We start from the raw sequence: 16,106 nt of genomic DNA, 5'->3' as shown, positions 1-16,106 counted from the left end.
CCCAGCGGTTGGATGACATTGTTGCAACTGTTGCACCACTTTACCCTTTGCCTGTGCTACCTATCCTTCGATGCCCTTACCTCCCACTGCAAGACTCTTCAGCGGCCGATACGGGTGCCTCTCTCCGCATTCTGGCCCCTACATATGTAATCGCCTCATGATAGCCAATTCAAAAGGTCTGCTGCTGGCTACGTCAATGGTTTGTCGCCCAGTTCCTCCATTTCCTCGTCAGCCCCTCTCTGTTCACTCGGAGTAGATTGTCTGCTTTCCCCCTTCAACTACTGTCCTTGTCGAGATTGACGTCTGTTAAACATGAGGGTCATTATCCGCGACGACAAAGACGGTGCTTCGAAATACGCTGCCCAATATATCGTCAATCGCATAAATGCCTTCGCGCCTACTCCCGAGAAGCCCTTCGTTCTCGGACTGCCCACGGGAAGCAGTCCAGAAATCATATACAAATACCTCGTCCAGGCGCACAAGGATGGCGCAATCTCATTTGCGAACGTCGTGACCTTCAACATGGACGAATATGTTGGACTGCCGGAGGATCACCCGGAATCCTACCATAGCTTCATGTACAAGCACTTCTTTGCACATGTCGACATCAACCCTGCAAACGTCAACATCCTGAACGGCAATGCGCCCGACCTCAAAGCCGAATGTGCCGCCTACGAAGAGCGGATCGCCGCAGCTGGTGGGATTGACTTGTTTCTCGGCGGTATTGGGCCGGATGGACACATTGCGTTCAACGAGCCTGGTTCGTCACTCAAGTCGAGGACAAGGGTCAAGACGCTGGCAGAAGACACAATACGTGCAAACTCGCGGTTCTTCGGTGGGGATCTCAGTCAGGTGCCCAAGCAGGCCTTGACCGTAGGAGTGGGCACGGTCATGGACGCCAGAGAGGTGCTGGTCATTGTACTCGGCTCGAACAAGGCCGTCGCGTTGGCGAAAACCGTCGAGGGAGGCGTGAGCCAGATGTGGACGTGCAGTGCGCTTCAAATGCACGAAAAGGCGATGATCGTGTGCGACGATGCTGCAACAGACGAGATGCAGGTGAAGACAGTCAAGGTGAGTGGACGCGCCTATCCAAACAACCAAGTGCAGACAAGCTAATCCGAGTGCGCCAATAGTACTTCAAGAGCATCGAACATGTCGAAGCAGAACAGGAACAGGAAACGGCCAAGGCAAGTCCTCAACCAGGATCGCAGTCAAGACTGGACAATTGGAGAGCAGGTCTGAAGGACCTTAAAATCGACACCGACAGGAAAGACCCGCTGGATTTGGAAGACGGAGAGTTGACACCGGACAGCATGTCTTCCAGACTGGTCGACTCCGCCATCGCCATGAATGACAAGAAGATGTCAGATTTCATGTTCGACCGAATGGGTTCCAGGGTCTCGACATTTGCAGCATGATTTCAATGCCACTCCCTGTTGGCGAGGCGCTCGGTGACCTGACGAGATAAAACATGGCGCAAGGGGAATGTACATCCATAACCGAACGAATGTCAAGTATCCGTTGAATCCCATTTCACAATTTTGCAAATACAGTAGGCACGCTTCCGCCCATCTCAACCAACGTGCTCTTGTTCCTCAACCACGCCTCCAGGCCACTCCGTCCATTCTCGACACCAACACCACTCTGCTTCCAGCCCCCCACGGCCATCTCGGCCGGCGACTCTCCCCAGGTGTTCACCCAGGTAATGCCCGCCTGTAACTGCTTGATGACCTTGTGGCACTCATTGATGTTCTTGCCAAACACGCCCGCCGCAAGACCTAATTCCGTGTTGTTTGCTCGAGCGACAGCCTCGTCCATGGTCGAGTAGGTGAGGATAGCCATAACGGGACCGAAGATCTCTTCTTTGACAATCTTCATCTCATCTGTACAATCGGTGAAGACGGTAGGTTGAACCCAGTATCCTGATTTCAAGTGTGAGGGGATATTCTGGGGCTGTCCGAGGCCGCCGCAGAGGAGTTTCGCCCTGTCAACCTCAATCCCATGCTTGATATAGCTGGTGACTCTGTCGTAGTGGATTCTGCTGACCAAGGGCCCAAAGTTGGTGTTCATGTCCATCAGGTCGCCCGCCCGAATGTACTGCATCTTCTGGAGGAGCACTTTCTCAAACTCGCCCTTCAGGTGCTCGGGCACGAACACTCTCGTTCCGTTGGTGCAGACTTGTCCTGTACTGAAGAAGTTTGCCATGATCGCGCCGTCAACAGCCTGTTCGACGTCCACCTCTGGCAGGACGATCACTGGACTCTTGCCGCCTAACTCCATCGTCACATGCTTCATCTCGCCGGCTGCGGAGCCGGCGACTTTTCGCCCCGTGGAGACTTGTCCTGTAAAGCTGACCTTGGCGACATCGGCATGTTTCGTCAAGTATGCGCCGACTTCGCCGGCGCCGTAGACGACGTTGAACACTCCGTCGGGGAGCCCTGCTTCCTTGTAGACCTCGGCGAGAAAGTGACCGTGCAAGGGCGTCACTTCCGAGGGCTTGTACACCATGGTGTTTCCGGCCGCGAGACAGGGCGCTGACTTCCACAGGGCGATCTGGATAGGATAGTTCCAGGCGCCGATGCCTACGCACACACCAAGTGGCTCCTTCGTCGTGTAGACCCAGGCTGAATCGCGCAGTCGGAACGACTCTCCATTCAAACCTCCCGACGCGACCAGACTGGCGAAGTACTCTAGCACATCAGCGCCGGTGACAACATCAACCGTCGACGTCTCCGAGAATGGCTTTCCCGTGTCTAGGGTCTCGATTTTGGCGAGTTCGTCATTCCGCGATCGTAGTATCGCGACGGCTTTGTGCAGTATCCTGGCCCTTTCGACGGGAGGTGTGCTAGACCATGAGGGGAACGCGGCCTTTGCTGACGAGACTGCTGCGTCGATCGAGGATTGGGATGAGGTATGGATTGTGCAGACAGCCTTCCCAGTGGAGGGGTCCACCGATTTGAATGTAGCTTGCGATGCCGATGATGGCTGGGGTTTCCCTCCGTAGAAGGTGTGGCGCTCCAGGAGCTTCATCTTTGAAAAAACACTTTCGTAGGCAACACTCTCGTAGACAATCCTTTCTCCAGTGCTCCTCAAGCGATACTGGCGGATCACGGTAGTTTGTCACCTGCTGGTGTTCTGGCTGCTGTTAGGATGCGATGACGTTGGAGACGAGCGTCGACCTGGTCGGAGCTTTGATCGTTCTTCTCTTACGCCCCACGCAGCGCAGCGCCCGATCCAAATCCACCTGACTAGAATTGATTGGTCGGTTGCTTTTCCGGTCAGACACAATTCACTTCTGGCTCTTTCTTCCTTCACCTCGTCGTTTGTCTGTCTTGCTTTTGTTCGAACTGGAGCGGTAAGAAAATTCTACGTCCAGCGGTGTTGCAGGTGACAGCAGTTGGCTACACTTGACTGATCCTGTCAAGTTGCATACTCGTACTGTGAACAGGAGGCGTCTGCTGACCCTTCCGTAACATTTTTCCCCTTGCAGGCATCGATTTTCAATCCTTCGTTAGCTGCATATTGCCCGGATTCCGGGTCGCTTGGGCTTCCCCCAAACTGTGGGAGTGGTGACCCGGAGCCGAGCCAGGGACTGATAACCATTTCGTTATCAGCTGCTTGGCCTCGTTGCAGCCACTCGACTCGTCCGCGTCCTGAGCGTGTCTCTCGTGTCGCGAGCATGGCAAAGCCGCACCTGTTCTGGTAACATCAACGAGGCCTTGACGGGCGTGACAGCTCCAATCCAATGCCTGTCACGCCGTCTCGCCTCCACACTGTTGCTCTCCAAAATTTTCACCGCCACCAGCCGACAGGCTACTGGGTACAGCTTCGATTCTTTCTTGCCACGACAGGACAAGCCCCAAAGCCTAGGCTAGCCTAGAACAGCAATGATGGTGCAGATGGACGCCCCTCTTGTGTGATTCCCCGGTCAATATTACTGGCCAAGAGGTGGCCCGGTGGTGTGGAATCCGCTTGATGCAGTTTCCAAGGCCAGCTGCCGCGTGCTCCCCAAGGCACTCTCCGTTGCTGCAGATATCTACTTGTACAAGCCTCGATCTTCCATGGGTGGACTGATACCATACAGAAATTGAAGTGGGTCAATCTCTCTATCGGCCTTTACAGTAATTGCCAATTCCTTGCTCGTGTGACGTTGGGTCCTCGTCGTCCATTCCGTCTCTGTGGCTACAAAGCAGGTGTAGACGCAGGCCATTCTCAAGCTTGTTAGGTTTGTCTTACAGCCACAATATCTGGGATACAACGATCAATATGACGACCAACCATCTGGATGCTTCGGAGGTTGATAGCTATGACTACCTCATCGTGGGAGGTGGCACGGCGGTGAGTAATCACTCGTGTCGAGCAGAGCCGGTGTCTCTATGAAACAGCATGTTCTTTCCCGGGAGTAGTAGAGACGGGCCGCCACCGACACCAACGAGAGAGACGAACCCAGAATACTGACGGGCTCAATCTGATAGGGTTGTGTCATAGCATCCCGCCTGGCCGAGTACCTTCCACGCAAGAAGATCCTGCTGATTGAGGCCGGGCCTAGCGATTTCATGGACGACCGAGTCCTTGACTTGAAGCAATGGCTCAGCCTTCTAGGTGGTGAGCTCGATTACGACTACGGGACGACCGAGCAACCCATGGGCAACTCTCACATCCGACATTCCCGTGCGAAGGTTCTCGGCGGCTGCTCCAGCCACAACACTTTGATCTCTTTTCGGCCATTCGAGTACGACTGCAAGATCTGGGAGTCCTTGGGGGCCAGAGGCTGGACCTTCCCCATGTTCACGCGCGTGCTGAACAAACTCCGCAATACAGTGCAGCCCGTGCACGAACGGCATCGAAACCAACTCTGCCTCGACTGGGTCGACTCTTGCAGCAAAGCCATGAATATCCCCGTGGTGCACGACTTCAACAAGCAAATCGCCACGACGGGCTCGTTGAAGGAGTGCGTCGGCTTCTTCTCCGTCAGCTACAACCCGGACGACGGCCGCCGCTCCAGCGCCAGCGTCGCCTACATCCACCCCATTCTGCGCGGCGAAGAACACAGGCCGAACCTCAAAATCCTCACCAACGCCTGGGTGTCCAAGATCAACGTCCACGACGACGCCGTAAAGGGCATAAACCTCACTCTCCAATCCGGCGTGGCCCTGACCCTCACAGCACGCACGGAAACGATCCTCTGCGCCGGCGCAGTCGACACCCCGCGCCTCATGCTCCTCTCCGGCCTCGGGCCCGCCTCGCAGCTCTCCTCCCTCTCCATCCCCGTCGTCAAGGATCTCCCCGGCGTGGGCGAGAATCTGCTCGACCACCCCGAAACGATCATCATCTGGGAACTCAACAAACCGGTCCCGCCCAACCAAACGACCATGGACTCGGATGCAGGGATTTTCCTCCGGCGCGAGGCCCCGAACGCCGCGGGCCGCAAAGCCACGCCCACGAACCCCCTCGCCCTGCCGGACGCTGACATCGCCGACGTGATGATGCACTGCTACCAGATCCCCTTCTGCCTGAACACGTCACGCCTGGGCTACGACACCCCGATCGACGCCTTCTGCATGACGCCCAACATCCCACGCCCGCGCTCCCGAGGCAAACTGTACCTCACGAGCGCGGATCCGGCCGTCAAACCAGCTCTCGACTTCCGCTACTTCACCGACCCAGAGGGCTACGACGCCGCGACCTTTGTCTTCGGCATCAAGGCCGCGCGCAAGATCGCCCAGCAGAGCCCCTTCAAGGACTGGATCAAGCGCGAAGTCGCGCCGGGCCCGGACGTGCAGTCCGACGAGGCCCTCTCCGCGTACGCCCGCAAGGTCGCCCACACGGTCTACCACCCGGCGGGGACGACCAAGATGGGTGACGTGGCGAAAGACGACCTCGCCGTCGTGGACGAGCAGTTGAAGGTCCGCGGCCTGAAGGGGTTGAGGATCGCCGATGCGGGCGTCTTCCCGGCCATGCCGACGATCAATCCCATGTTGACCGTCTTGGGCATTGGGGAACGGTGTGCCGAATTGATTGCCATGGACGCCGGCTGGCGGTTGGATGAGGTCGAGGACGCGGGCAGGGGGTGGAAGAATGTGCGCGAGGCGACCACCGTCAGGGCGAGGTTGTAGAGTGGAATACAGTGACGATGTCTGGGGAGCTGGAATCGGATCACGATACCAGCATAGGTATCTAGGAAGGGGTGGACTGCTTCTTGGGCGTGTGTAAGGTTTGCCTGTTTGGTGGGTGGATCTTAAATGTCACGCCAGCTGTCGCCTGTATGAGCTTACAGGCAGGTGTTTTGTTCAGGTTGACTCTCTCAAGTTGTCCAATAAACAAATCATGCTTATCGTAGAAAACTTTGACTGTCATCTACGCTATCCTGTAGGCCTGCTCGCGGAATAAGAAACGGCGTTCTTCATAACATCCCGCAACAACAACAACATCATCGGGTATCGTTCATGTTTTATTACCTCCAGGAGTAGAGCGCCTCATCATCTTCTACCCCTGACGACCCCATCCAACGTCGCCTCGCCCTTAGCAAGAGGCAGTCTTTCAGCAGACTCAGCATGTTGTAGCCCCTAATCACCAACACTAACCCCAGCCTTGTCCGCATCCTTTGGCTCTGTCTTCTGTGTCTCTACCCCTTTGGCAGCCTCTTCTTCTGCCTTGTCTGTCGTCGATACTGCCGCTGCTTTGGTTGTCGCCGAGGTAGCCGGTTCTTCTTCGTTGTCGTCACCTCCTTCCTCCTCCGGTATACTCATCTTCTTCTCCAATGCTCTGATCTCTTCTAAGCTCGCCTGGCCGATATCACTTCCCCGGTGTTGTCGTGGCATATCCGCGGGTCTGGCGCTGACCTCACCTTCCGGTACGGCTACTGATGATGGCGACTTGACATTTTCTGGCTCCGCAACGATTGTATCGCTTTCGGCTATTGGCGTGACGTCGCTCAATCGTGACTTCGATTTGGTCACGCTACTCGTCCGCCGCATCTCGAGTTGTTGTTCCTCTGTTGATTTGGGCTGTTCCATCTCGGTAGCTCCTGATGCCAGCTTGTCTTCCGACTCGGCGATCTTGTCAACTGAGGTTCTACCTGCACCTTCGCTCGCCAATTGAGCGGGTGTTTTGGCAGCAGTAACTTCGGCAGCAGTATCCGCAGAGGTGACGGCTTCTTCAGTGCTTAACTTCGTGGCTGCGGAGGACGGAGTTTGATCGGGGACGCTCTTCTCATTCACCGGGGTGGCCGCGGCCTTTAGTGGCTGAGAGGCAGCGCCGGACTTCTTTTGAGCTGCTTTAGCTGCGGCTTCTGCGCCTAGTTGTCGCATGGCAATGTTCACAGGGTTATCGGCAGGTTTCTGTAATGAACCGGCCTTGCCATCTCCATCCTTTCTCTCTTTAGGCTCAGTGATAGATATGTGGCGAGTTTCGGACGAGGCGCGGGAGGGCGGTCCTGATCTCTGTGGAGTACTGGCAGTGCTGGCACCAGGCACCTCGGGCGCCAGTTTGGTCGCGGCCGTACCGGCGGTGAAGCTGCCGAAATCTTGAGTAGCTGCTATTTGATCTTTGAGCTCGCCATATTCATTCCACTCTTCGATTTGCTCGAGGTCCTACAGGATAAAGTTAGCTGGCATCGTTACGACGGGTTGCAATCTCTTAATACTCCAATGATCTCTCCATATTTCACAAGTCCTGGCAATTTCCTGCCCTTAGATCGTCTGCCCCACAGCATGCGAGCCTTCTCATCGGTTGCACAGTCAAGAGCCCGAAACGGGATCTTGTTGGCCTTGAGAATAGTTTCTAGCCTTGAGGTGGCGGTGATGATATGAGACGATCCGGCTGTCAGGGAAGTATAGAGGTAGAGCGTAGGGTCTGAGGAGTAGGAAGTCGCCGCCATGGTGACCGTGACTGCCAGGAAAGAGGCGGTCGCAGAAAGAGGGACCTCTAGGGAGCGGTCAAGTCGCAATCGCTGGAAGATATGGAGTGAGGGGTGAGTGAGGGCGTGAGTACTCCGTATGGGGCTGAGGTCTTGTGATATGGAGAGAGCAGGCACAATCTGACGGTGAGACTAGGATAGTCACACAGTTGAGGTGAGAGTGAGCTGGCAAAGAACGCCAGGGAATATATTGGTATCAGGATCTGGCAATGAGAGAGCAGACGCGTATCAATGGGCGGTGCTTTTGGCTGCAGATGACCGTCACTCTGCTCTCGTTCCGGCGCCCATGACCACCGTCTTTCGAAATGCGAGGAAGAGATGATGTCATATTTGCCAAGCATTTCAAATGACCGATCCCGCCATCTCCAACTCACAATCGACACTCCCGCAGTTCGTGCATTTGCGCTGAACTGACGATGTCAGCTAATTGCCCCATCACAACCCTCCACCCTCTATGGCCGCAGCCTGGGTTCGGTGTTGTCGAAAAGCCCCTCGGGATCATACTTGTTCTTCAAGTCTATCACGAACTGATACTCACTGCCGAACAACTTGCTGATCTGAGTATCGCGGGTCTGCGTCAGCGATGCGTATGTCACATCCAACGCATCGCCGGTGCCTTTGAGCCCCTCGTACAGCTCGCGATACCTCTGCGTAGAGGCTTCAATATTGGCGGGGTTGATGACGACGCCGATGAGCTCGATCACACCATGCGGCAACCGTGCTCCGAAGCAAGAGTCTGGATGCGGCTCTGCCGATTGTCCTCGCATTTCATGAATCAACAATACGTTGGCCGTATCAACCGGAGCTTTTGACAGGAAGTCTCCAATCACCTTGGCAGGCCTTGCCGTGATGCTTTGAAAACTGACCGCGTTACCAGCATTGCGCCCGTAGGACCTAGGTGGTGACCATGCTGAGATGAGATCAATGAGCTCCACAGGCGTCGTTTCTCTGACCAAAGAAGTATCAGCTCCATCACCGAGAGCTGCCACCTGCTGGAGGTACTGTCTGCCAGCATCCATGTCGTTGGAGCTCCACAAAAAGTTGACTCCAAACATCCATTGTGACAAGTCGTCCTGCTTGGGGAACCAGAATGGTCCGCAACCTCCATAGGGAGACTTTGTCATTGCGTTGTACCCGGCGAAGTACTTTTGCACGCTCGCCTTGCTGTCCGATGTCAGAAACAGAATGGTTCCTGCTAGAAGCTGCATGTCCGTCAGATCTGGTGACTGCGTGAAGTTAGGGAGCTCTCACCTTCTCGAGTGGATATATTCTGATTCCGAGCTCCACGATAACCCCAAAGTTTCCACCAGCTCCTCGAATCCCCTTCAACAACTCTGCGTCGGCTTCGACAATGCCTCCCTGAGCCGTCACCACCCGAGCTCTTTCGATCTGATCCACACCGAGACCAAACCTTGAGGCTAGCCAACCGTATCCGCCCATCATGGCCCATCCGGCGTATCCGATTGTAGGAAAGTACCCAAACGGTGTGACCAGCTCGCGAGGGGTCAATGTCTTGATGACATCCCCAATCAGTATGCCGCCTCCGATGGTGGCCGTCTGCTTGTCTTCGGAGACCTCAATGAAGTTGATCTCGCGCAGGTCGAGGACAAAGCAGCCATCTACAACACTCCGTCCAGCAACATCGTGCCCTCCAACTCTCACGCTGATTTTGACGCCATGGCTGCGTGCCGCCTTCACGAACGTGCTCACCTGCTCGGCATTTCTTGGGCGAGCGATCGCAATCGGCTGCGCAGGATTGTCAATGAAGTAAGTCGCCCGGGTCTTGTCCCAGTCTGGAGATGAGGCGGTGAGGACAGTGAGATCCGGCTGCTTGAGGAGGTCCACTACAAGAGGATGAGGCGTCAACAAAGATGCCATGGTTCGACTCGGTTCTAGTGAAAGGGCGCCCCAGATTCAAGTATGTATGCAGCTATCAGGCGGATCGTTTGTACTCTTGCCTGCTCGATTAGGCGAGTGGTCTCCCAAGATCTGTTGATGGGAGTCCAAGTGGGCGGCTGAAGGATTATTTATGCTCCTTTGTCCTGCAACCTGTACTTGGATGTCGACCCAAAATGTCAACCCGAATGGTAACTCCTTCCTCCGTCAGCTTACACTAGTAGGATGGTTGTCGTGACTCCGGTCAGTCTCGAAGCTGATGGCCAAATGAGACATTTGAACAAGACTTGCTCGGCCATAAAGCATTGTGCTGACGCTGCCAGGGCTATATGCAAGGCATAGCCCGTTCTGGTCCCGCCAAGCCAGGTACTCGCAACTGGAGCTGAGGGTGTGTGGCCCGTAAGAACGTCCCATCCTCCATCTCAAGAATTTGTCAGGTGCTATTTGACTGAATGTTACATATCCGGGGGCTCGACTTGGACAGCTGCGCATCTGTTCTACCATAGCGCACAATGTGGTGTAGTCCGGCCTGAATGAGCTGTGGACTAGCGCTATAGGTAACCAACGAGCCCAACCAAAGATCGAACTTCTCCAGGCTCTGGTTTGGGACAACGCCAAAACGCAGAAAGCGAGTCTATACAGCCGTGTCCTTGGTCTGAGGTTCTATGCAACATGGAAAGACGCGACTCGACGTAAGGGATGTGGATCAGATAACATAATCGTGTACCAGGCTTGCAGGAGGCTTGGCTGGTCTTACAGTATTCTGTGATTGCTGACTCGCATAGGCACCTCAGAATAGGACTATACTGGGTACACGTCAAGCAAAATCGGCACAGGTCGAAGCTGTGTTTTCCTAATGCAAGTAGCTTGCCTCGTCGGACCCTGCTCAGGCCGCCTTAGTGTGCAGGCCCACACGATTACAGAAAAGATGCGGTTTCGAGAAAGCCAAGCCCACTTGGCATGGCTCAATCAATGGAAGGTCTCCGGTCAGAGTCTTGGAGGATTGCTTTGCGGGTGAGGTTGTTCGGTGCACTCTGATAACCCCAGACTGCACCCCAGCTGCCCGTTAGTCTGTCCTGGTGCTTTAATATCAAGGATCTTAAGATCCAGCGGTGCAGCGTTGATGCTATCCAACGGCTCGTGCTTGATGTGTCTCTAGTTCGCCTTCCGTCAAAAAGGACAGGCCCAACGTGGACACAAGAAGCAGAAAGCCAACACCATGGCTCATTCGCGTCATATGTCGCAACCGTTTTGCCTCGACCGGTGGGCAGCAAGTAGTCAATGGTATGAACCGGGGACATGGAGTGCGACACGCCTCAGCCACAATTAGTGCCGCTTTCCTTTCTGCCATAGCTTGCAACTACACAGCCGAGAGGGAAACTGAGTAGACGACAAGCTGCGAGCCTTCAGTCCCATCACGCGCATCAACTGCTGTAATCAGCATAGGCCTTTGCGGAGCGGCGTCCCTCTTTTGTGGGCTAATCTGTACTACTGGAAGTCGTCATGCTTGACAGATCGCGTTGTGCTCCGGCCGTCTGAAAACCTAGCTCACCCGTCAGTCTGGTCAAATATGCTCTTGCGTATTTCAAACCTCATGTCAAGACCGTCAAAACGAGGCGGCGCAATTCTGGCGCATCGTGAGAAATCGCTTAGGCCGAGATCATTGATGACAACCCAAGTCTCGGCCCTCCCGTCTGTGCGCTGAGCTTGAAGTCAGCCATTTCAACTTGTGTCTGTCCTCACCACCCTGAGCCCAGTCATTAGATATATCCTGCGCGTATAACCGATGCATGCATCCCTACCAAGGGCTATTGACATCCTTCGGCGGGTTCACACCTGTAGCACGGATGTGCCGCTAGGTCTGCGACTCCGTCACATCGAGGGCCAAATCACCATTCACCATTCACTAGTACTCGTATGGATGTGAGTTTCGGACAACCGTGCCATCATTGTCGACCAAAATTGAGTGTGGAGGGTTTACCACGTGCAGGCTGCGAGCATTGCCACAAGGAGACGGCTATATGCGAAATCTGCAGAGGGGCCACCCGCCATCACAAAAGACCCCTGGACATGGTCCAAATGACCCAAGGGCAATCCCTCTGCGCAATGGGCGCCCAGGCTTTGATCTCTTTGCTCGTGTCCACGAGCACGAGTTTGGCACCCATGGCCAGCGTGCCACCACAACAATCGAACAGACTCCCAAACTCGAACCCCAGTTGCAGCTCGATCAAGCCGATTTTCTTCTGCACTTCATCTTTGGGTATGTCGCCGTAGAACAAGCTCAAGTGGGGAAGATATTCATTCTCGGCCCATTTCTGCGCCTCGCTTTCAGACAATAACAGCCCCTGCTCCCTGCATTTCGAGGCGAACTTGACCAAATTGGCATCCTTCTTTGCTCGGAGCGTGACTTTCTTGAAGAAGGGCTCTCCGGCTTCGAGCTGCTCGAGCTCAATTACCACTTCATTCTTTTCCTTTTGAAACTCGGGCAGGATCAGGCCGTCGAGCCATTCCTGTGGTGAGGATGATTTCTCATAAGTCGTTGCAGGATCAATCTCCGAGGTTACCGTAACGTGTGGAATGAAAGGATTCTTGGCCGCATGGGGAAAATCTGATGGTAGCGTGGTGTCGATCAGATCCTTCAGGGACTTGTTGAAGGCATGGTCGTCGTGGGGAGCGATGAGCCAGAGCGATGACGGCATGGTTGGCGGTTTGATCCTCGAGTGCTTTCTTGGTTTTCAGAACAACCGAGGTGGCGGTGTGTTTCAAGTAGAGGGCTGTACGAGCTGGTCTTACCAATGTTATTCGACTTCCGCCGGAGACTGATTAGTTTTTGTCTACTTTACTTCGTACATCAGAAGAGATCATGGGAGCAGTGAGAGCTGAGTGAGAGCCGGAGCAGCGGTGTGGGTGCGGAAACGTAATTGCTACGGCGGATCAATCACTATGCTGTGTGATTTGCCAAGTCTCTCTAACCACGTTCGGTTGATGTCTCTCGAGCGAGTTCCACAATCTCCACGGACAAAGAGCTGCTATTGTTGTTTGGAACATCGCTTTCCCATTCGAGTCTCTGGCGTCACATTCAGAACAAGCGCGTCCAGTCGGACAGGAACAGCTGTTCTTGTCCTGCCACTCGTGGCCACACGTTAAGCCTTGCCCAGCAAACTTATATGCACATCCAGGATTTCGTGCGTGTTCCCTGGTCCTGCAATGAAGATCATGGGGATTTGCCGGGCCTGCGGCTCCTTCGTAAATCCGTAATTGGGCTATGACGTCTGACGTTTGTGTCATCGCGATCCGAAATATGGCCCAGTTTTTCCAGGGCGGATGTTCTTCCCGGTTGATCACCCGCGACGGTGTACTTGATATCATGGGGGATTGAAATTGAACACGGCGTTTCTCTGCACCATGCGGGAATCTCGCATCTCGTGCCCAGCTTCCCTATCGTTCTCAGCGCGAACATGTCGAAAGTCAAAACCCTCGTCTCGAGCCTCCACGACAAGCTTTCTCACCACAAGCATGAACTCGGCCAGACGTTGACCTGCCACGACAGCCAGGGCATCCGAGGAGGCTCTGAGAGTGATGTCGCTGACATCATCGAGAAAGAAGAATGGTCGACCGAGGATGAAGATGATGATGGGCTTCAACATAGCCAGCCGACAAAAAGTCTAGAGGATTTTCTCGACAACGATGATTCTCCAGAAGCAAAAGAGCGCTATGGCGTACTCCCCCTTATGCAATCTCAAGAACAAGAAGGTGACCATGATGCGCGGCAGTCCGCGTGGGTCTCTCTGACCGAGATTGACCCCAACTCGATTGGCAAGGAGATCTGTTTTCGAGCTCGGGTTCACATTGTCCGGCGCATGAGCGGAAAACTCGCCTTCATTGTCTTTCGCGAACAGACCACCACCGTGCAAGGCGTGCTCAGTGCGAATGGCGGCGGGATCAGTGAGAACATGGTCCGATGGGCGGAACACCTACGGACCGGCAGCATCGTCATTGTCAATGCCAAAGTCAAAGAACCCGAACAGAAGGTCAAGAGCACAAGCAGCCACCATATCGAGGTCGAGATCCTGAAGATTCACGTTGTGTCGGCAAGAACAGCTCCTGTGCCCTTCAGCGTGTACGAGGCCGATGCTGCCACAGACGACCACGCGATCTCTGATAGAGTACGGCTTGCCAACCGCGTCCTCGACCTACGAACCCCATCCGCACAAGCCATTTTCCGAGTCCAGTCGTCCGTTTGTAGGACTTTCCGCAACACTCTCGAAGATCGCGGCTTTCTCGAGATCCATACGCCAAAACTACAAGGAGGCGCAACAGAGGGAGGAGCTGATGTCTTCAAAGTCAATTACTTCGGACGTCCGGCTTTTCTCGCTCAAAGCCCACAGCTCGCCAAACAGATGTGCATATCAGCCGACTTTGCTCGAGTATTTGAGATTGGTCCTGTTTTCCGTGCTGGTACGTTTCCTTGCTGTGCTGTCCGGTGGAAGAATCAGCTGACAGTTGCGAACAGAGAATTCGAACACTCCTCGCCACATGACCGAGTACACCGGACTGGACCTTGAAATGGCCATCGACCAACATTATCATGAAGCAATGTGGTTGATTGACGCCACACTCAAGGAGATCTTCAAGACTATATACGACCGTAACCGGAACGACGTTGATATTGTGAAACGCCATTTCCCACATGACGACCTGATCTGGTTGGATAAAACGCTGAGGCTTACATTTGCAGAGGGGGTCAAATTGCTGAACGACTCTGGCTGGACGAATGACGACGGGAGCCAACAATCAGAGCACGAGGACTTACCTACCAGGGCTGAGCGAAGATTGGGAGAGTTGGTCAAGGAAAAATACAACACTGACTATTACATCCTGGACAAGTTTCCCACGGCAGCACGTCCCTTCTACACCATGCTGGACCCCAAAGACGACCGAGTGAGCAATTCTTTCGACTTTATGGTTCGGGGACAGGAGATTCTGTCAGGTGGACAACGCGTTCACGACTACGATGTCCTGAGAGCGCGGATGGAAGCTCAGGGCATGAAGCCGGATGACCTCAAGGAGTATATGCAGGCCTTTGAGTGGGTGGCACCACCTCATGCGGGCGCGGGCATCGGTCTGGAACGACTGGTATCCCTCATCCTCGATCTCGGCAACTTGCGCTACGCAACCTTGTTTCCTCGCGATCCGAAATCCTTCCCTGCAAGCAAGGCACCCGTTCTACGACATCCCGAAGACGACACGTTAAACCGTCCCAAAGGCCGTCTCCAACCGCTCGAGAACCTGGTAGCAAACTACGGCGACGCCACAAATACATCGTGGATGGACGAACGCTTTCACGTGTGGCGGGACGAGAAGACGGGCGCCGCGGTCGCCTATGTCCCTACCCACGATCGAGCCATCATCGCAGGTAACCCTCTCTGCCACACAAGCCAGTATGAGGACGTGATCACGACGTTCCTGAAGTGGCTCCGCCGCGAGACTCGTCTCAGGCCACTCTTCATTCTCGTGGACAAGGAAGTCGAAGAAGTCCTCGGCGACAAACTTGGCTGGAGGAGCTTCACCAATGTGGCGGAGCAGCGTGTCAACCTGGCCAACAACGAACACTTGAACATCGAGAGTGACGTTGCCCGAAAGATCCGGCACGCCACAAAGGAAGGCATCACCGTGGTCGACTACGGCAGCGACGTTCCCGAAGACATATGCCGACAGGTCGAGCAGCGCGTCAAGGATTGGCAGAACAATCGGGAGGGCGAGCAAGTCCACCTCAGCGAGATCACCCCCTTCAAGGACGCCGCACACCGACAGTACTTCATTGCGAAATCCAGCTCCGACAACAAAATCCACTCGTTGGTCGTGCTCGCCCAACTGGCACCCCGCTATGGCGTCCAAGTGAAATGGGCGCTCGACTTCCCCGGTGCGCCCAACGGTGCCATCGAACTGACGGTCCAGCACGCTCTAAGAGCAGCCGCCGATCAGGGATACAAGACGTGCACATTTGGCGGCGGTGCCACGGCCAAACTCTCCACGGGACATAACGTCGGCGGCGCCAAGGCAGCCACACTGGACAGCCTGTATCAGACATTGGCCGCGCGGTTCAGGTTGAACCAGAAGACCGGATTCCGAGCAAAGTTCAACACGTTGGATGATCCGTTGTTCCTATGCTATCCGCCGAGAGGGTTGGGCCAGAAGGGGGCAAGAGCCATTGTTGATTTCTTCAGGGGGGAGTAACCAGCGAGCATTTGACGTGAGCGGGTACGTGCGAATGTGAGCGAGGTGCCAAGGG

The 16,106-nt window shown here is 54.8% G+C and overlaps 7 protein-coding genes across 7 annotated transcripts; 3 read left to right on the top strand and 4 right to left on the bottom strand.

Moving 5' to 3' along the window:
- Positions 1 to 312: 312 nt before the first annotated feature.
- G647_09334 (glucosamine-6-phosphate deaminase) lies at positions 313 to 1,418 on the top strand (the record flags this gene model as incomplete). The annotated part of the gene is made up of 2 exons (XM_008733637.1): positions 313 to 1,071; positions 1,134 to 1,418. The coding sequence occupies 2 exons, from the start codon at positions 313 to 315 to the stop codon at positions 1,416 to 1,418; spliced, it is 1,044 nt and encodes a 347-aa protein (XP_008731859.1).
- Positions 1,419 to 1,533: 115 nt separating this feature from the next.
- Positions 1,534 to 3,030, bottom strand: G647_09333 (uncharacterized protein; the record flags this gene model as incomplete). The annotated part of the gene is made up of 1 exon (XM_008733636.1): positions 1,534 to 3,030. One exon carries the CDS (start codon positions 3,028 to 3,030, stop codon positions 1,534 to 1,536), a length of 1,497 nt encoding a protein of 498 aa, XP_008731858.1.
- Positions 3,031 to 4,266: 1,236 nt separating this feature from the next.
- Positions 4,267 to 6,116, top strand: G647_09332 (uncharacterized protein; the record flags this gene model as incomplete). The annotated part of the gene is made up of 2 exons (XM_008733635.1): positions 4,267 to 4,338; positions 4,476 to 6,116. The coding sequence occupies 2 exons, from the start codon at positions 4,267 to 4,269 to the stop codon at positions 6,114 to 6,116; spliced, it is 1,713 nt and encodes a 570-aa protein (XP_008731857.1).
- A 450-nt stretch (positions 6,117 to 6,566) lies between these two features.
- G647_09331 (uncharacterized protein) lies at positions 6,567 to 7,879 on the bottom strand (the record flags this gene model as incomplete). Its single annotated transcript, XM_008733634.1, has 2 exons — positions 6,567 to 7,592; positions 7,646 to 7,879. The coding sequence occupies 2 exons, from the start codon at positions 7,877 to 7,879 to the stop codon at positions 6,567 to 6,569; spliced, it is 1,260 nt and encodes a 419-aa protein (XP_008731856.1).
- Positions 7,880 to 8,370: 491 nt separating this feature from the next.
- Positions 8,371 to 9,796, bottom strand: G647_09330 (uncharacterized protein; the record flags this gene model as incomplete). The annotated part of the gene is made up of 2 exons (XM_008733633.1): positions 8,371 to 9,120; positions 9,170 to 9,796. 2 exons carry the CDS (start codon positions 9,794 to 9,796, stop codon positions 8,371 to 8,373), a joined length of 1,377 nt encoding a protein of 458 aa, XP_008731855.1.
- Positions 9,797 to 11,865: 2,069 nt separating this feature from the next.
- Positions 11,866 to 12,513, bottom strand: G647_09329 (uncharacterized protein; the record flags this gene model as incomplete). The annotated part of the gene is made up of 1 exon (XM_008733632.1): positions 11,866 to 12,513. The coding sequence occupies one exon, from the start codon at positions 12,511 to 12,513 to the stop codon at positions 11,866 to 11,868; it is 648 nt and encodes a 215-aa protein (XP_008731854.1).
- A 759-nt stretch (positions 12,514 to 13,272) lies between these two features.
- On the top strand, positions 13,273 to 16,051 carry G647_09328 (aspartate-tRNA(Asn) ligase; the record flags this gene model as incomplete). The annotated part of the gene is made up of 2 exons (XM_008733631.1): positions 13,273 to 14,272; positions 14,328 to 16,051. 2 exons carry the CDS (start codon positions 13,273 to 13,275, stop codon positions 16,049 to 16,051), a joined length of 2,724 nt encoding a protein of 907 aa, XP_008731853.1.
- Between the last annotated feature and the right edge of the window lie 55 nt (positions 16,052 to 16,106).

Source organism: Cladophialophora carrionii, assembly GCF_000365165.1.
Source record: "Cladophialophora carrionii CBS 160.54 unplaced genomic scaffold supercont1.9, whole genome shotgun sequence".
Lineage (NCBI taxonomy): Eukaryota > Fungi > Ascomycota > Eurotiomycetes > Chaetothyriales > Herpotrichiellaceae > Cladophialophora > Cladophialophora carrionii.
This window is presented reverse-complemented; position numbering and strand designations above follow the sequence as displayed.